The 21,291-nt window shown below is 33.2% G+C and overlaps 2 protein-coding genes and 1 non-coding gene across 4 annotated transcripts; 1 reads left to right on the top strand and 2 right to left on the bottom strand.

Moving 5' to 3' along the window:
- Window positions 1-2,990: 2,990 nt before the first annotated feature.
- LOC140046764 (protrudin-like) lies at window positions 2,991-13,855 on the bottom strand. Its single transcript, XM_072091485.1, has 10 exons — window positions 13,824-13,855; window positions 9,732-9,835; window positions 9,465-9,535; window positions 8,268-8,409; window positions 7,945-8,115; window positions 6,438-6,603; window positions 6,238-6,279; window positions 5,420-5,587; window positions 5,253-5,334; window positions 2,991-4,690 (listed from the first exon to the last, which is right to left on the bottom strand). The coding sequence occupies exons 2-10, from the start codon at window positions 9,833-9,835 to the stop codon at window positions 4,605-4,607; spliced, it is 1,032 nt and encodes a 343-aa protein (XP_071947586.1). The 5' UTR covers window positions 13,824-13,855; the 3' UTR covers window positions 2,991-4,604.
- Window positions 12,374-19,492, top strand: LOC140046763 (CCA tRNA nucleotidyltransferase 1, mitochondrial-like). Of its 2 annotated transcripts, none has more exons than XM_072091484.1 (7): window positions 12,374-12,423; window positions 14,294-14,592; window positions 15,217-15,481; window positions 16,221-16,347; window positions 16,575-16,765; window positions 17,403-17,644; window positions 18,315-19,492. In XM_072091484.1, the coding sequence occupies exons 2-7, from the start codon at window positions 14,368-14,370 to the stop codon at window positions 18,570-18,572; spliced, it is 1,308 nt and encodes a 435-aa protein (XP_071947585.1). In that variant the 5' UTR covers window positions 12,374-12,423; window positions 14,294-14,367; the 3' UTR covers window positions 18,573-19,492. The 2 variants fall into 2 exon arrangements, with proteins under 2 accessions (XP_071947585.1, XP_071947584.1); XM_072091483.1 differs by lacking the exon at window positions 12,374-12,423 and adding an exon at window positions 13,931-14,047.
- On the bottom strand, window positions 19,105-19,178 carry Trnan-guu (transfer RNA asparagine (anticodon GUU)). Its single transcript has one exon. It is a non-coding gene; the product is annotated as a tRNA-Asn (tRNA).
- Window positions 19,493-21,291: the final 1,799 nt, after the last annotated feature.

The raw sequence follows: 21,291 nt of genomic DNA, 5'->3' as shown, positions 1-21,291 counted from the left end.
ACCAGGGTAATTTTTTTTAAAGTTTAACAAAAAGATCATCTGAATTGGTAATGATCTTACCATATGAATACAATATAATAACTTCCTGGTTATAAACCATGGTGAATACACCAAACAAAATGACTATAGGCCCTACATTTAATTCACGGTCAGAAGTGTTAGTGTAGATTAAATAAAATGAATAAAGATTGTGAATCATTTCATGAGGTAACGAAACTTGTAAAACAATTTGCAAAGACGAGTAGAAATATCGAGTAGAATATCTTAGGCTTAGACTACTATCCGGGCTTAGTTAAGTTACCCGCTAAGTTGGATTCGAGTTGCTTACCTTGTTGGGAGATCACCAACTTACCCGGGTATAACCGGCACCATGTATTTGCGAGGTATTTGGACAAAATAATAACAATATACAAGATAATATAGGCCTATGAGAACAAGATTACAAGCAATATATAACTAGAAATAAGAGTTTTTTCTGCCTTAAAGGCAGAAAAACATATCAAAGATTTACATTTTAAATATATTAAAATAGTTGCCTACACGTTAAAAAAACTGTTGACAATTAACGTAATGATTTTGACCAGGATAGCCACAGAAAACCAAATTCAAGAGGTTTATTTCTGTTGGGGTGCTGAAACAAAATTACACGGTGTAACTGTATGGATTGGCTTTGTTCAAATGTAGTCCATGTTGTTGTCTCATGCACACATTCATCAACTTAGGTAATGGAGATTTTTTTATACCTCTATGGTTAGGTTCTACTAATCATATCGATACGTACGCGCAGGGGAAAGGAGACAGAGTTCCGGGCTGGGTAGAATAAGAAAGAACAAGGCCAACAGCCATAAGTCGCGTGCTCTCAGAAAAAAATGAACTTTCAAAAAGTAATGTACATCAAAACAGTTCAAAAAGTACAGAAAAGCGACAAAACGCATAGTGATACCGGACCGACCGACAGACAGACCGACCGACCGACATAGTGAACTATTGAGTCGCGTCCACGCGACTAAAAAAAAGAGGAGAGGTAAGAGCGAGAGAAAACCCCTTTCTACACTATTAAACTAGTTTGACAAAAAAAATGTGATGTGCCCAAATGGTAGTGATATGCCTAAATATGGTAGTGAAATGACATCATCATGTCCATATATGGGCACATCTTATGTTTTTGTCACATACCGTAAATTTTCTAAAAGTAACCCACACTCTAATAGCAACCCCCTTCTAATAGTAACCGACCTTATAAGTCCGATCTATAATAATATTAATAACACACTATTCTAGCAGTAACCCATGGGTGTTACTATTAGAGTCACAAAAACTATTGACAAAATGACACTAAAATCAACATTATTTTATATTTTTCTTTTCATTATGAAGACTTAATCATGTCTATATAGGCACATCACATTTTGTTGTAACATAAAGTTTGATAGTGTAGACAGAGCTGTAAGTAGGAAAGAGTGAAAAAAAAGGAAATAAAACGAGTAAAAATAGGATTATTGAATAGTTTAACATGCATAGCACAACTGCATGGAAAGAACGCAACGACATTTATAGTATCCTTCCATAACACAATCTTTTACTTTTCGCTCAAATGTATTAAATGTATTTTTATAACATAATGTTTATATACTTTTTAATGTAATAATATTTTACAAATAGTTGTATTTGATTGTGTATTAAGATAAGTCCATATTTATTTTATTTTGTTGCACATCTCTTGAGAATTGTGCCTCTGTTATAAAAGAGAAACAATAAAGTTATTATTATTATTATTAATTTTAATTTAGTTCTTAAAAGAACTAAACGTGTCGCACGAACTGTATTCGCTTTCCATATTTATTTGATTCTATTATACCCTGTGGCTTCAAATGTTACATTATGTTCGTGCATACAGATCAAAAACGACTAAAAATAACTTTTTACCATGAATATTTAATTTGAATTTCATTTAATCTACGGTTTGGTAACATACTTACATAATTATGATTATGCAAATTGTGATTAATGTTGCGAATAGGTTGTTTGTGTAGAAAGCCCATGAATGGCCTGCAGTATATCTGAAATGTAGGCTGTAGGGTGTATGTGTTATATAAATAATACATTAAAATCTATGTTGTATCGGATGCCTTGTGACGACATTTTGTACTGTATAGGGGCATATTGCGCCTAGCTGTAGAAATGGTTTACAACAATTGTCTACATGTATCGTACCGTATTTATTCGAATAAACGACTCGGAGCGTTTGTTGATCAGTAGGGTTTTTAGGAAGGAGTGTAGGCTATTTGGGGAAGGCATTTATTTTTTGTGTGTAATATGGTAACATGTATAATCAAATAAATACCCCCGAGATATGAAACAAAAAACATAATTAACCTAATTTCGAGAAGTAATCAAATCAAAAGTCTTGGTAAACTGTAATGAATTCTACTACAAATAAAAATTGGAATAGAATGTTTAAATTATACTTTTAATAACGCAACATTTACTAGTAGGAATAGCCCTATAGCTCTTGTAAACAATGTAGTACTTTTTATTGAAACATGAAACACAATGAACACAGTTTAGTTACTCATAGAAAACAAAACAAAATACTTCCAACTATAACTATATAGAGACAAAATCCGTGTGTAGACAGTTGCTTATTACAATGTTATTCTCTATATTATGCCTAATTTTATCGTCTAGGCCTACTAGATTTATTCTTTATTCGAATAAACGCCCCGGGGCTAATACAGCATCTCATTTATATCATATGTGGTGTCCGTATCATGTAAGGTTAGGTTAAGGGGATGGTTTTTAAGTGGAATTTATTCGAGGGAGGCGTTAATAAATTTAAATTTGAAATAATACAATATTGTTTAATTTAGGGAGGCTTTTATTTAAAAAACTATGTTCTATGGGGCGGGGTAAGGTTATTTGAATCATGGACCTATAAATTTCGAATAGATCAGATTTGTTGTTTGCTCAGCTGGAATGTTGTGATCGTGGGGAATTGAAGAGTGTGATGTCTACATAAGCGCAGTGTGAACAGTCAAATAAAAAATGCCAACAACAGAATAAACTATAATTATTTAATTGCACAGTCATTAGTAAAGATTAACAAATGAATAAAACATTTTACTCTACTTCTTTTCTAGTTACATCATTAAAACATGAGTTAATATTTATGCTATTTAATGTACAAAATAACTTTTATAGATAGATTCAAGATTCAATATTAAAATAATTAATATTCCATTCCTTCAGTAATAATTGCACTAATTTATATTGCTGCAGTATAAAGTTTAGTTGACATTTTGATGTTAAGTAACTGCTCTGAATCCACCGACATATGGCCTAAGAGAATTTGGATTATTTTAATGCCCTATTGTTCAACATTTGACATTTATCAATTATGTATATAGAAAAAGTTCGACACTCCAGCAACGGATCATACCATTTTCATAATAGGGTATTGTCAAACCACAGATGCTATCCTGTACCAAGTAAAATAACTAAACTCATAGGATGAATTTTTATATATATGTATATATATAGATACTCTGTAAAACCTCAAAAGAAGCCCATGGGCTTCTGCTTTTTGTGTGGTCTTGTTTTCGTGATTATCTTTGTAAACTGAAAAAGGGGGCTTATTTTTTCCGAAATGCTACTAAAATAAGAACAGACAAGAAAATACAAGATGCACTCCGAAGATATATTGGAAAACAACAAACTGTAGGAGAAATATATAAGACTGGATTGTTGTGCCCAAACTATCTAGAAAAGAAGCCCAAAACAAAAAACGAGGTTTTACGGTACTGTATTGATTAGGAATGTTAAAAATACTTACAATGTCTACCTATATTTAGTCCTATTCCATAAATACTAACAAAATATGAAATAAATTGATGTATGGTGCTACAAATTATTAAGTACTTAATATTACGGTCGATTAAAGTTAGATGGATATTTCTACCATATTTGTTGCCTCTATAGTCTACTGTATTTAACAGATTAAGTGCACTATTTCGGTGGGAATGTTGAGTTTACTTAATATTCATGATTGACACAATTAAAAAAATAATTATTATTTTGGTTTGTTCGTTTTTCTTTTAATCTATAAAAACAGTTTTCAATTTTAAGCAATAACACTAACATAATAATGTTATCAAATCCTACAAGCAAACATGTTTGCCAATTCAACAACAAAAACAAACAAGCTTCAACGACACAGTTTTAAATATCATCATTCATCTGCATGTTCAGTGAACCAAGATATAAAAGTGTCTTCAATAACAAAGTGTTAAAATTGCAAACAGTTGTGTTACGTTATGTTTCTTTCAATACACATACATAATAATAGTGTCTGTTCTTATGTGCTTATTGCACAATCCTACTGTGCGCATCACATTATTATCCCGGTCATTAAAATTAAACACGTATGGAAACATACTCCCATAATGCAGTGTCTTGACTTAACCGGGTACCCAGTTATACACTTGGGTGGAGATAGGCAAACACAAGTACAAGTTTTTTGCAAGCAATGCGGCGAGAGTTGGATTTAAACTCATGATCAGTAATCCAACGTCCAACACGTCCTTACTCACTAACCCCTGATAAGATCACTTTGACTGTGTCACTTGTTCACCAGTTAAGAAATAGTAACATTGATTGCACACCAGTTCCTTTGCACTCTGAGCAGCTGGGGCTGAAGTAAAGAATGAATGATTTTACGAATTATAGGTAATAGTTATCGGTAAATGTATTATTTATTTATACTGGGCGATATCTTCAGTTAAAAGCTGGTCTGCCAGAGGGCTGAGTTATGATCAGTGGCTGTGAGTGAGTGGTTGTGTGTACTAGTAGACCGGGGAACCCTCTACTTGGCCAATTTGTAATCTGTACACAAAAATTTAATCGGAAAGTTGATATATGCCTTCCTATGACCTGAAGCATTTATGTTTGAATCTTACACTATTTCATTTCTTGTAGCATATCAGATTTCATTTACTAGCTATTTTCATATACAGTCGACTTTCCCAATACCTGACTCTCTGAAACTGGAAACTCTCCCAAAACTAGACCTTTCTTGAGGTCCAAAAGGTCCCAAATTCAGTTTTACCATTAAAAACACATTCCGAATACCATACTTTCCGGAAACCCAGACATATTAGGCCAGCCCAAAGGTGTCCGGTATTGGGCGAGTTTGACTGTATATACTGTATCAGCTAAAATGAACTTAATTGATGACTAATAAATATTAAACTTACAAGTTGCACCAAATGATGAGCGTGGGATCTTCTTGAAGCAGCATTTTGGACAGAATTGGTTTCCACAATAGCGACAATACCGCTAAGAAAAAGAACAGCTTTGGTTTTATACGACAAGTAACAATTTTTATGAAAAGCTAGAATGGTCGGAGATTGTAAAAACTTACTCTTCTCTTTAAAACGGAAGTAAAGACAGTGTTACACAGGATGCAACTAGGAGGCTTGTTGGTTTTTGTTTTTTCATCTCCTTTCTCATCTATGTTTGTTCTTGATAGATGTTCTTCTTTTGTTTCATTGTACATTGATTCAGTGTCTGAGTTACATTCTACATCAGACTGGTACCAAAATAAAAAAGGATAAAAAACCCTGATAAAATGTCAGTACTTTGTTTCCATATAAATAAATATACCGTAAAATTACCCATGGGCTTCTTCTTTTTAGGAGTCTTGAGTGGGCTTCTTTTCAAGATGGGCTTTTTGTCGAGATTACTTTTGCAAACTGAAGAGGGGGTTTCTTTTCAAAATGAATATGTAAATTTTGTGAATTGTTTCTACAATATGATTTTCAGACATTCCCTGCCAATTTTATATATTAACCAAGGAAGCAGACAGGTCGATACTGTACAAGATGAAATCTTTACAATAATTGTAGAATTAATATATGAGACTTGATGGTTGAGATAAGTAAAGGGTTGTAAGATCATGTATATATTGATACCGTACGATAACACGGTCATACATTTCTATTCCTTTGATTTTCAAATACAGTCTATATCAAAAAGAAGCCCATACTATCTTGAAAATAAGCCCAGCATGCTTAATTTTAAGATAGGCTTCTTTTCAAGATTACTTTTGCAAACCACAGAGGGGGCTTATTGTCAAAATGGGCTTCTTTTTAAGGTTTTACTGTATTGTTGTGTGTAAAAGCATTGGTCATCATTTACAATATACTGGAGTGTTTTGTTCATAAATAAATATTAACTTACATCCACTGGAGTAGACAATTCTTGTATTGACTCTGTTGAAGGCTGAAGACAAAATGTTGAAAATGTTAAATTATATATGTATGAATTTGCCTAGTTGGGGTGGGATTATACTAGTCATAAACAGTAAACAATAAACAGGTATGTATTTGACAAAACTGAAATTCAGTCCAATTATAAACAGTGAAATATACAAATATTACCTTTTCCCTTTTTTCAACAAACTTGTAAATGCTAGTATACGCAGATAATAAACAGCAGTAAAATCCTCTATTAATTGCAAATAAACTGCAAACTAAAACAGCTCCACTCAATTGGTTAGGAAGAAGAAAAAATGCTAATATTGCCAACAAACATGCACCATAAAACCTAAAAACATATCATTTAGTACACATCAGTGAATTAATGGTTTGTTTAATGGTCTGCAAAAGGATAATGTCTGAATCTGAAATGTCAAAGTCAGTCGATGAAATAACATGTTAATGATAATTGGGTTAAAAATTGACTTTTCTATTTATGGAATTATCTATTTTTTGAGCATCACGGATACTAGACTATTGCCACAAAATATAGGATAAGTCTATTTTACATGATTAGCATGGAATTTTAAAATATATGATGAATGTTAGAAACCGTATATATTCGAATAAATGCCGCGGGGCGTTTATTATTCGAGGGAGTCGTTTAATAGAGGTAGGTGTTTTTTTTAAATGTAATATTATTGTATGAAAACAATTCTCCCTAAATAAATGTGATAAAATACAGTAAAAATTTTATCAAAATGATTGGTAAATTTATAGATCATGGAATTCAATGAATTCTACTACAAATAGAAATGTGTTGTAATACATTCTTGCGTGTAATGCATGTGGTTGGGTGTTTATTTTAAGAAAAAAATAATAGCCGCAGGCATTATTTGAGTTTATTCCAAATGATGTTTTATGGGAGAATTTATTCGAGGGAGTCGTTAATTCAAAGCGGGGCATTTATTCGAATAAATGTGGTAAATAAATGACTCAAGTATGGAGAGCAACAACACTTGAAAGCTCCTTCACAACAACTGCTCATGGCATAGACGGTAAGTTGTGGTTTAGAATTTCAACAACCACAGTGCTTCAGATTAGATATTTAGCTGTCAGTTTAATTCCAAACTATCCTTTGGACATATTGAAAGTAGATTAATACATAGATGATGACTTAAGTTAAAATGTCAACTTGTATTGTCCACTACTGTTTCAAGTAAGGGAAAGTAGTCTCTTGTAAGGTGTGTACAATACAATGTATCAATTGTCAACTACTTCTGTTCATCAACTGCAACAAGTCTACACTATCAAACTTTATGTGACAAAAAATGTAATGTGCCCATATATGGCATGATGATGTCATACTGTATCACTACCATATTTGGCACATCACATTTTTTTTGTAGTTTGATAGTGTAGACAGAGATTTAAGCTCTGCCTATACTATAACAATTTATGTGACAAAAAAAAAATGTGATGTGCCCATATATGGACATGATGATGTCATATCACTTTCATATTTGGACATATCACTACCATTTTTAGGCACATCACTACCATTTTTGGCCACATCACAGTTTTTTTTTCAAACTAGTTTGATAGTGTAGACAGAGCTCAACATGCAGTTGAATATTACAGATTACAATAAAGGAAATGAATACATTTATAACAACTATATAATACTTACAAACTAGATAAGTAAACATTATACCAAATAAGTAAACAATACAGATCATCAGTTGCCTTATTTAGCCACAGAAATAAGTCTTGAGCATCTAAAAACAAGCGGCGGCTTTCAAATAATATCTGTTTCTTCTCCTCGTCTGATAATGTTGCTGTTTTAGAATCATATGATGACCTTGAAATGTAATATAATAATGCAGTCATTATAATAATAATGTAGGATTTATAATGAATACAGAAAGGTGTTTGGAGCAGCACTATTGCATTGAAGTCTTATTTATAAACGTTATCGATAATGTATCAAAAGTAATGAGTAGAATATCTTACCCAGTAGTGTCTAGTAGTTCTGTATTATTCTCTTTTCTCCTTTTATTCAAATGTTGAGTAGTTTTGATTTGTGATAAACGGATAAGTGCACCAATTACTGCTGTTGACAAGATGCATGATATACTCCAAACAAGAACTTGTTCTGTTAAGATACAAAACCTATTAATGTAGTAGCTTCAAGATCAACCAATCAATTTAAGTCCGGTCTTGAACGGGCATGGTCCAACCACCCTCTTAAATTTGCGCCATATTCAAGAGTTGATTAATTATCAAGAGGGGCTTATAGGCATAGCCTAGCCTCGACTCCGGACCCAGCATTGCTGAGCTCCGGAAACAAGTAAACAAGTAAACAAATAATTAAATTGGGATCACCATGTTAAAAGTTGTATTTTTACATTACATAGTACTGAATTTGCTCAGTCTACACTATCAAACTGACAACAAAATTTGATGTGTCCAGATATGGACATGATGATTTCACATCACTACCATGGGCACATCACACTTTTTTTGTCAAACTAGTTTGATAGTGTAGACAGCTTTAAGGCCCATTCACACTAGGACGATAACAATCGACGATAAATATATAAGCATGCATTTTTTTAACATAAAACAAAAGAAATTAGAAAGGGTTTCGTTCTAGGACTATAGGATAATCATTTATGCTGTCTTTGATAAAAATAATATTTTTAAAATTCCAATCAAATGACGTCATAATAAATAAAAACAATAAAATCGTTGTATCGTCACGATATTATTGCTCTTACTAATCATGATGTCATTTGATTGGACGTGTGAAAATATAATTTTCATCAAAGGAAGCATAGATGGTTATTCTATAGTTCTAGAATGAAAAGGTTTTATATTTCTTTTATTTTATGTATGAAAAATGCAAGTTATTGTCTATTATCGTCGATCGTTATCGTCCTAGTGTGAATGGTCCTTTACAGAGATTTAGTAATGCAATTAATAGAACAATACCATTTGTAAAATAATTGCCTGTAATATAAACATTTTATTTCAGTTCATTCAATTTTACAGACAGACAAACATTGAACAAAAAAAAAAGTGAACTGAGGATAATCCAAGCAAGTTTAATAAAAAACTTATTTCCATTGGGGGTCACCAAAAACCAAAAGAAAACATTGCAACTTTCTAATTTATTATAATTTGAATATATTTATAGAATTAGCTTACGGCGGGTAGCTGTCAATGATACTGCAAACAGAATCATCCACGATGTAAGAGATAACAAAGGATTATTCCACCTGAAATATAAAGATTAAATATTGTACATACATTATCATCATAGGGAGAAAGAGTGGGGGAATTTGTGGTTTGTGACTGTAATTACCATATATTGTATACAAACCATGTAATCATAGCGGTTGGGGGCATTTGAGGATTCGTGACTGCAATATTATATACTGTACATGCTCATACATATTCATGAATCAAATATACCTGACGATGTGTAGAATAACTTGAGCTGAAAGCTGCAACAGCCAACTTGTACTTTGTATTCGTCTGTAACTACTAACTAACGTTACAATGTTATATTGTTCCATCTGAAAAGAGACAGTACATTTAATTACAGTATTTTAAAAGAATTTATATGTATTTCAATATCTATCTTGCCAAAGGAAGGCTATTATTATATTTTTGACAAATAAAGTTTATTGTATGTCATATAACATTAACATTAAGTATTTTTATGATTAGGCTGAATTCATTATTCATTATTAAACGAAGAAAACAATTTACAGTCAATGGAATACAGTATATCTATCGTATTCTTCATTCAATTTTAAACATTTAATGTATAATATTTAATTTTAATAAATATAATTAATATGTTCAGGCCTCATCCCACCACCAGCCTTTTTTAGTTGGCCTACCAGCTTATATTGATCACATTATCATTGTGTGGACTTTGATTCTTTTAGCAAACTAGACTTTGAAGGGCAACAGGAGCTTGAGAAAGGGGTCATGCTAATCTTTACCCGGTATTGCCCGGTAGGTTTTTATGACATAAATTATTACATGCTAACATAATATACCATAATGTTATTGTGATATTTAATTAATTTAATTGTACGTTTTATTCATTTTTTAATATAAAAAACAGTCAAAATACTGATTTATGTTTTTTCCGAAACTGAAGACTCCGTGATAAGTGGTGTTTTGTTGTTTTTAGTAGGGAGTTTTCACAGCAGCACATAATGTTAACTTTAACGCTATTTCCCTACATGCAACATGCAAACTCCGCCCACTTTGTAAACAAATAGATCTGCATGTACGCAAGCATTACGAAAAATATAGCTCTGTACGTTGAGAACCTTATTTCTGAAAAATTATGAATAAAACAAAAAACGTTAACCGAAGGGTATCGAAACATGGAAGAAGAATCATCACATTTCTGCAAAATTATTAAGAAAACTAATGGTACATTGAAATTTTCCTATTTATCAGCCAATATGCATGATTAATCAAGCTTAATTAGGCCTACTGTAGTATCTAGGCCCATGCCATGTCCATGATTTGTTTAATCGAAAGCAGCGTATGTTGCATGTGCGACACATGCGTTGCGTGAAATAAAAAAAGAACAAGTATGTTGCACAACTGTAGGCTGAACTACGCTAGACATCATCCGTTAAAATTGACGTTTACGTGCTCTTGCGAAAACTCCCTATTGTTGATGCGTTGTGACGAATGAAAAGTTTTAAACTGATTTTAACTTGTTTCTGGAAAGAACAAGCACGAATGTGCGATACTCGGGGTACAGCAAAAGAAGCTGTAAGACGGGATGTGACGTCACATACACATCAATAACCTCGCTACCAAATAGTTTATATGGCTATATGGTACCATCTTCGAGACGTCATATGGCTGCATCCGGTTTGAAATTAAAAAATCCGGCTCTATAGCTTTGAGGACGTCCCTGTAGTATATTCATGCCAAATCCCAGCGCCGCCTCTAGTTAGTAGGCCAAGCAAGGTTAGCTCGCCTACTACTATATACTCGGGGAACAGATGATCGGGCCCACATTTTGTGGTCCCGATCGTCTTATGTGTTGGGCCCGATCGTCTTATCAGTTGGTCCGATCGTCCAGTATTTTCAGAACCATGTTGGGCCCGATCGTCTTAGCATTGGGCCCGATTAGCTTTTGTGTTATATAAAATAATGTGCCATATGCTTTTCTTGCGTAAATTAAGATTTTAATTAAAAAGGTTAATTAGATTTTTCTGATTTTATCATAATTTTCCCCTAATTAAAACTACTGGTTTTAAGAATTTCTTACCAAATACTCTCGATTTATGAATAAATGTGATTGATTTGATTGTTAATATTCTTGTGTTGTATGTATTTCCGTATTTAATTTTTGCTCTAGGCCTATCCTAGGCCTATATAATAGGGGGTGTCTCGAAAACTGTTTTCGAGATTTTCTCGAAAACAGAGACCCTGGGTCTCGGGTCTCTGTTTTCGAGGTCTCTGTTTTCGAGACACTCATATAATAGACGGCGCTACTGCAGTTTCGCACCACACCGTTATATCTTCGATTTCTCACCTAAATTTTTCTTTTTCACACTCACAACATAATATTATGTAACATGTTTATACGATTCGGCCACTTACGAAGTAATTTTTTTTAAATAACAATACTTTTCAAAACATTTTAAACAATACTGAACTCGATGTCAACACACTGCGAAATGTTCGCCATCTTATATTTATCACTTAATTGCCAGAATGTATGCTTCATTTTCCCCAAAAAATGTAGAAACTATAGAGGCCAGTGTTATAAAATCCGATTACACATATATAGGTCTAGGCCTATTTAGTTTTGAAAGGCAAGAAATATTTTCAGCTGGCGAAAGAGAGGTTTAATTAATATTTTATTATTAATATTAGTATTATTATTCATATTAATAATAGGTCCTATCAATGTTTTATGTACAGACTCATATCGTCGCCGTTTTGATATGTACAGCTAGCTGGTTCTTTATAAAAACCACTCTTTGCAGTTTAAAAATAAAACAGAAAATAAAACATACATTGATTTCTGGCAATTTTCTGATTCTAAAATGGCCACAGTTCGATCGAGGTATTCGCGGAAATGGAGCTGTTTTGAAAGGCATTTTTTATTGTGATAAAGGTAAATATAACGGTGGCTAAATCATGGAAACATGTTACATAATGGCCTGAAATTGTATGATGTGGGTGTGAGAAAAAAATTAAGTGATAAATCGAAGATTTAACAGTGTGGTGCGAAACTGCAGTAGCGCCTAATAGGCTACAGTGTGATAGAACTTCGCCGTGGTTAGGATTCCGGCACCGGAACTCAACTGCCCAGCGTTAGGGAATCCGACACGCTATTGCGCATGCCCAGAGCGAGGTAATCGGCGACTCTATACTTATCAACAGCGATGGATTATTTCATAGCTAGCTGCGCCACACGGCGAACTAGCCTAGATGCCTACTAATATGGGATCCACTAATCTAGGCTAGGGCTACCAGTTAGACTACGTGACCAGTGGGCCTATAGTAATTATTTTGTAATTAAAAAGTGGTTGCTTCATTCATATATAAAATTCATATCATTATGAATTATATAATTACATGACTAGTTTTATGATTTTTCATAACGCATTATACTGTACATATACAACATGCAATCACAAGTTGATTTGTTGACGGCAGCCACCGCGTGGATGTGAAAAAACTGTTCGGAAAGTCAGGGTCGCAACGCTAAAAACAGCATTACGATTCTTAGATAGATACTGATACTTATTAATATCATTATAATTATTTTAACGCGTGGCGTAGTCATATTTTAATTATTAATTCATGTATGGCATAGGCCAAGTTTCATCCATCGCTCTCTCGCTCGCGCAACGACTATCTAGGCTACAGTAAATCCCTGTAACACTCCGACTCTCCGTGTGGTGTGGCACTATTTAGTGCAAGCTATAATTCACTTCCCAGAGCTCTGGGCATGCGCAATAGCGTGTCGGATTCTCTAACGGTGGGCAGTTGAGTTCCGGTGCCGGAATCCTAACCACGGCGTATAACTTTACTTCTCTCTCGCGACAAAATTAATTAGCACATGCCGCTGCGTGAAACCTAATTCGGTAATGCATATTTTTCTGACTTTAAATTGAATATTAATTTTTTTAAATTTTCCGAGAATGTTTTGGGCCCGTCTTATTCATTGGGCCCGATCGTCTCTGGTCCTGATCGTCTTTCACACTTGATGGGCCCGATCGTCTCACGATTTGGGCTCGATCGTCCGTGGTCCCGATCGTCTGATAACCTACTAGGCCTAGGCCTATATACTCTAGCCTCTAGCAGGGAGTTGTTAATAGTGATAACAACTCCCTGCCTCTAGCTAGGCCTAGCCTGCTGAGTGTCTAACTAGTTAGGCATATTGTCAGAGGACAAGCCTACTTGGAAACATACTAGCCTAGGCCTAGGCCGGATTCCCTAGGCCTAGTAATACTATGAGTATACTATAATATAATGCTTTATGCCTAGTTTGTTCAGGGTAAATTTTACCTTTTCGATCTCAGCAGCTTTCCTATTTTTTATTTGGTGGTTTGTTTTTGTTATGAGCTTGTGGATTGTTGCAACTGAGGGCGCTAATACCATTAACAAAAGTGCAAAACAAAACACACACACATGGATAGTATTAGTAATGTACTGTTATACTACTACTACTACTAGTACTTGTCTAAGGAAAATTTGCAACTAAATGATGTAATTGTCGTGTAATTTTCAAGGTAGACCTAATAATATTATATTACCTAGTGTATAATACATAACAATTGGACCATTGCATTTACTAGAACCAGCTAGAGCTAGGTAGCCTGGTAATTTAAATGAATGAAGATGACGGGAATTTCCCTGTTATGGCACTCTCTCTGCTCTGTGTCTGTGTTTCAGGCTGGCCTACAAACATCTAAGTTTAGAATAATAGTAGTAAAAAGGGTATTTATGTATATACTAAATTATTATTTTCTTCTCAGACTTTCCAAGCTGCTGAATTCAGATTCTATAATACCAAGACCAGGTCCAGGTTCTACCAACTCAATCTAGGCTAATGAATTTGAGTCATAGACCCATTGCAGCACTGTTACAATCAGGAAGATATTGCCGATTAATAATTTGTTCTAGTGTACACAATAAAAGTAATGTGATGAAGTTGGATTCTGCAGAATTCCGTGGAATCTTCAGCCCAGGGATGATAAAGTTGCATGACGTATTTACACAGTACAAATACGAGATCCGCATTGCTGGAGGGGCCGTCAGAGATTTGATCAAGAGAGTAAGACAATAGTACATGTTGTTGGTCATTTTTCACTAAATATACATTTGAATAAATATTCTAATTGTTATTATGGGGACAATAAATATCTTTAATATCATCATCTGTTATGCAATTCATTTGGGTTTACATTGCGAAAGCTAATCAATTGTCGTATTTGATTGGGAATTTTACTGTTAAGTATAGGTTTTCCGTTGAGTACTTATTTAACGGAGTGTTTTGAGCATTGAGACTGTTCTCAACGAAAAAGCTTGCATTTTCAACCTTTTCTATGCGAATGATTTTCTGTTGAGCACATTTCATTTACAATTGTCGTATTTGAGTGGACCGTTGAGTAGTTTTTCCGTTGAGTACTTCTTTAACGGAGTATTTTGAACGTTGAGATTGTTCTTAACGAAAAAGCTTTCGTTGTCAACGTTTTCTATTCAAATGAGTTTCTGTTGAGCACAAATTTACAATTTGAATACAAAAAGTACTCAACGAATCTTTACGTTGACAACGAAAGTTCCCAATCGAATACAACAAATTGTAGTTCCTAATTGAATACTACATTTGCCACAACCCTCTTTCGGTGGTTTGATGATCTGTCATTAACTTAATATATAAACAAATTTATTTTTGCAGAAGATTCCAAATGACATTGATTTTGCAACAACAGCTACACCCTCTGAAATGAAGGAAATGTTTAATAAAGAAAACATTCGAATGATCAACACAAGAGGAGAAAAACATGGGACAATCACAGCCAGAATAAATGACGAGAATTTTGAAGTTACAACGTTGCGTATTGACAAAGTGACAGACGGCAGACATGCGGAAGTAGAGTTTACTAAGGACTGGGTGATTGATGCTGAGAGACGTGATCTTACTATTAACTCCATGTTTCTAGGTTTGTGTGTTCAAACGTGATTTTATTATTAACTCCATGTTTCTAGGTTTGTGTGTTCAAATGTGATTTTATTATTAACTCCATGTTTCTAGGTTTGTGTGTTCAAACGTGATTTTATTATTAACTCCATGTTTCTAGGTTTGTGTGTTCAAACATGATTTTATTATTAACTCCATGTTTCTAGGTTTGTGTGTTCAAACATGATTTTATTATTAACTCCATGTTTCTAGGTTTGTGTGTTCAAACATGATTTTATTATTAACTCCATGTTTCTAGGTTTGTGTGTTCAAACGTGATTTTATTATTAACTCCATGTTTCTAGGTTTGTGTGTTCAAACATGATTTTATTATTAACTCCATGTTTCTAGGTTTGTGTTTTCAAATGTGATTTTATTATTAACTCCATGTTTCTAGGTTTGTGTGTTCAAACGTGATTTTATTATTCCATTCCATATGCTTTTAAAACTAATAAAGCAATATACAGTAAGTTAATACATGTAACTGCAAAAACAGTGTCTTACTAATAATTTACACAGACAAGCGGTAACGGTAAAGCGAGAAACCATGGTGCTTGTCCCATGTAGAATCTGTATCTATCCTAAGCATTGTGTACTCTATATTTCTATTTCAGTTACTGCTCGTCTGTGTAAATTGGCATTTAGGCAAAAGCATATTCATACTTTCTTTAATATTTTTTCTTTCTTTCTTTCAATTATTTTGTGTTATTGTTTCATTTCAGGATTTGATGGAACCCTGTATGACTACTTTAATGGGAGAGAACACCTTGACAAATGTGACGTCAGATTTGTCGGTGACCCTGCCAAGAGGATTCAAGAAGACTACCTCCGCATCCTCAGATATTTCAGGTCTGTTGGAACGACAATTGGCAATGGCAAATTGAGAAAAGCCTACCATAACAGTCTGTTGAAATATGTGTAATTTGATTTTTTGCTTAGTTGAATGTCATGCAATGCCCTATTTTTATTCCGAACTTAGATATTGTGTTTTGATGAATGAATACAAGATACTTTAAGGTTTGCACAGTTTTCACAAAATATTTTCAATAATTCTATTAAAGATTTTTTATTTATAGATTCTTTGGACGTATTTCACACACAGATGTTCATTGTCCACAGACCTTACAAGCTATTAGAGAGAATGCATCAGGCCTTGCGAACATCTCAGGAGAGAGAATATGGATGGAGCTAAATAAGATTCTAGTGGGTTTTCATGCTGCCCATATTGTCAAGTGTATGTACGAATTAGGCTTGCCTGAATTCATTGGTAAGCATAATAATATGGTATTGATTTTGGTAGCACTATTCGAAAAGAGTAGGGTATTGTTTCTCGGTGTACTAATCTGGTAGGTGGTGCACTGATGGTTGCCATGTGTACATAAAGGGCCTAATTCGAATTTCAATCTCAGTTTCAATGTAAGCTTGAGGATGGTAATACCTTTAGCTTTTAGCATGGCTCAACATCTTATTACAAGAACTGTGCAATTTTAAGAGAGATCAAGAGTTCACTAAATTTCAGATACAATTCAAGGACCCATTATATTAGGTCCATGGTCTTATACTGTAATTTTATTTAGTTAGTTTATGAGAAGAGAAAATATTATACAACATTGTGGAAAAAATTAAATTATGACTACTTTTATAAGATATAAAGGCCTAGAGTATAATGTTTAATATAAAACCCTAAACACGGGAGTGAATGGATAATTATATAAGATTGAGTAAAATATAAATGCTTTCCTCAAATTCTTCAAAACAAGAAACTATACTTTTATTATATCATTGAACTTCTCAATCTTTATAATACATTCAAACATTTGAGAAAACTTTAGAAATGTTTTGCCAGCCCAAAGAGTGTCTGGTAAGGGCTTGAGGGTTGATTGAATCGACAAATTCTTTTAAAGGTTTGCCCGTGAATGGTAATCTGGATTGTATGAGAGTTGTCTATGAACGAAGTCACAAGCTTGAACCAAAACCTATGACCATCTTGTCTGCACTTCTTGATAACGAGCAAGACATTCTCAACATTATTGAAAGACTCAAGATTTCTTTAGAAGAAAGAAAACTGGGCATGTTTATTTTAAACCACCGCAAAAAAATAGAAAGTGAATGTCCACTCAAATATTGCCAAGATGTTATTGTTGCTGTGAGTTGCATACATTACTTCATTATTTTGTTTTAAAATTCTTGTATACTTTTACATAGCATACACCATTTTATTCAAATAAACACCCCCGCTTTAAATAAACACCCTTCTCGAATAAACACCCCCCATAGAACATCATTTTGAATAAACAACCCCTTGAATAAACTGCCGAGGCCTTTATTTATTTCCTCGAATAAATGCCCCGCCACATGCATATATACACAATATTGTATTATAACACATTTCTATTTGTAGCAGAATTCATTGATTGACATAATCTACAATTTACCAAGCACTTTGATACAATTTTTACTATCACTTATCGATATTATTTGTGTATTTACTATCACTTATCGATATTATTTGTGTTGTATTATTTCATATCTAGGGGGTATTTATTTGATTATATATGTTACCAAATTACACCCAAAAAAATAAACTCATCCCTCGAATAAACACCTCCCTCAAATAAATGCCCTCCTAAAAATCCTCCTGAACAATAAACGCCCTTGGGCATTTATTCAAATAAATATGGAGATATATAATCCACAAAATGGCACAATCAATATAAAGATGCAGACATACAATTTTAACCAATAACAAGAGATGGGTCATTCAAACTCATCCAAGCGGTCTCTTGTATCTAAAATATTTATTTATCTTTTTTCAGAATGGTGGTAAAGAGAAAAATATTGTTAGCCATGTTTGCGAAATGTTCAAATACAGAGGCGAGCATGTGAACATTGATGCCATAAAGAGCTGGGAAATTCCTGTTTTCCCAGTTTCAGGAAAAGATTTAATAGCTGCTGGTGTTCCTCGAGGAAAAGAATTTGGAAAATTACTGGAAAGTATGAAAATGAAATGGATCAAGAGTAACTACAAACTAGATAAAAATGAACTTATAAACATGTTACCAGGCCCCTCGTAACCAATATTACTGTACCTTTATACGGTGATTAACCAATTGAGAACATCAGCCTGTTATCTACGCACATGTTGTTAGTGGTTCACTGTATGTATATACCATGTGTTTATAAATTATCAACTGTTTAGTCATATAAATCATTTTTTTAGACATTATTATGGATACTGGCGCTATATAAATCTGATTGATTGATCAAGACCACTACATTTCGAAGGTAGATTAACTCTTGGGTAACCTTTCTGGTCAACAAAAGTTATATTTTAATGGTAAAAAGTAATTTATGCAAGCTTTTCTGATTAATACTCAAAAAGAATACCCAAAGTTTTGACGGAATAAGGAAAATTTTCATTAAATTTAATAAACAGTGACAAAACCCTTTTTTAGTTTATACAGTAGTTTATTTTGTTTTATTTATTGTTGGAATTGAAATTTAATTAAAAAATATAAAAAAAGCCCTTAAACCTATCGGAGAGTATTAAGAATGTAAAAATGAATAACAAAAATAAATTGAAAGGCTGAAGAAAAGGAAAAGCTTCGTCCCCGGGTGGGCTTGAACCACCAACCTTTCGGTTAACAGCCGAACGCGCTAACCGATTGCGCCACGGAGACTCACTGAAAACGGGTTGCTTGTTTTGTGTATAGGACAGTTTTTTGTAAGAATTTTTTGTGGGGGCGTGATTAAATTTGGTCTGCTGTATTATTTCGATGGGGTTATTAAACATGGATAAAGGACTGACTGTCTTAAGTAAAAGATAAATGGTCAGCGTATTTTGTGCATTTTAAAGAAAAACAAATGAAGAAATACATTTCTTAATCGTTTCAGCTTTTTCTTTTATAGTGAAATATTGTATTAAGTTATTACTTACTACAAACAAAATGGAATATTCACAAAAAATAAGCCAATCACAACTAAGACATTTTAAGATTGGAACTATAGAGGACGACATTTTCCTTAATAGAATTAGAACTATAGAGGGCGATTATTGTTTGGCCTACTAAACTATTATCTACAGCCTAGTAAAATCTATTTTTCATTAGATATTATTCAATGCTTATTATAAATTGTGGTTTTTGTATTGGGTGTGGTTGTTACGATTACAAGAAAACGTAGGTTAGAGCCTAGTTATGCTATCCCTAGTGGGAGGCCAGGCTATAGAAGGAGCTCATGATCATTCACGTGCTAAAAAAATAATTTCCAGGTGTCCCCCCGCCCCCTCTGAGTTTCATTTGCATAATAGCTAAAAAAAACTGCATAAAGGGCTGGGCCTACGTTTTTAAGGTTTAGGTTATCAAATCCTTTTACTAACCAACGAAAATGAACTATGACATTGTTTTCACTCATTTTTATTAATTTCATTAGAAAAAAATGGGCAAACCCCAAAGCACGTCTGGGAGAAGAGAGTCTATGAGATGTATGCAGACAGCAGTCTTCTTTTTTTTCGTGCATTTATTTATTTTCAATGACATAGTAAAAAATAAAGGAGATACATAATATGACAAAGTAACATTGAAAAAGGCTTGATCCCTTTGAAGGAGGACTTGTGTTGGACAAGACTGAAACATAAAATAAAGACCTGTTTAATAAACAATGTTTTCGTTTTGGCTGTTTTAATTATTAAATAAGAATATCAATTAAAAAAACTCATCCTTTAATAAAGAATGAACAATTAATTAACATAAAAAATTGGAGCGGTTTTTTTGTAAGAAATATTTCTTGTTTAGTTTTATTTTTCTTAATGGTACTACACTGGGGACGTTTGAATAAAGTTCAAGCAGAGGAGAGGGCATTGGATGCTTGAGTGTAGTAAGATGCTTGATTTGTTGATGTTCTTTCTTTTTTTCTCTTATAGGATGATCATATTCACTTTCATGGTAGGAAAATGATTGAGTACAAATAAACTTGTTAGACTTTATTAATATCAACATTCATTGTTTTTAGACATATGTATTTAAAACCAAAACAAATTTACAATTAAACTTCCCTCTGAATAATGTTCTGTTACTGGCAGTATTATTCATTGATGTAAATACTGTACTGAAAAATCGATCTAAACTTTCACAAGTCGATTTAAAATCAATCTGATTTACCACGTCTTCTTATATAGCGCCCTCTAATATAAAAGAATGCATACACTGAACAATACAATGCCTTTCAAGTTTATAAATAAACCATACCATTGGCATTACATTTTTAATGTTTTGTTTTTTATTTTAATAAATGTTCAGCTTTTTTGCAAAAATACATGGCGTGACATACTTATACCTGTACTTGATATTTTTTTATATTTAAAAATAAATAAAACTGTTCGCTGATGACACTACGTAAAAAGAAAGAATAGTTACAAACCACTTGCTTAAAGCAACAAAAAATAGTCTAATAAAGTTTTTTTATATCTAAAAACCATGTGTAGGATTTCTTTCATTCCAGCCGCAGCACTGCTGTTATAACTGAACAAAGGTCAAACCATTGAAGCGTATGATCCTTGGTCGATTTCAATTGATATTTGAACTTGACTTTTAAAAAGTGCATCTTTTCACAAATCTAGACAAAATATCGTAATTTTAACAACAAACGGGAAAACACCTATGAAATTAGCTTTTATTATTGTGAGTTATAATCTTGATTGTAAGTGTTTATTTTTTGAGTTTATATTATCGGCAAGAAAATCTAAAACACCCTTTAAACGATTATAGAGGCTTGATCACAATGCGATTTTGTTTG

Source organism: Antedon mediterranea, chromosome 4, assembly GCF_964355755.1.
Source record: "Antedon mediterranea chromosome 4, ecAntMedi1.1, whole genome shotgun sequence".
NCBI lineage: Eukaryota > Metazoa > Echinodermata > Crinoidea > Comatulida > Antedonidae > Antedon > Antedon mediterranea.
The sequence above is the reverse complement of the archived record's forward strand: the minus strand, read 5'-3'. Positions and strand labels throughout refer to the sequence as shown.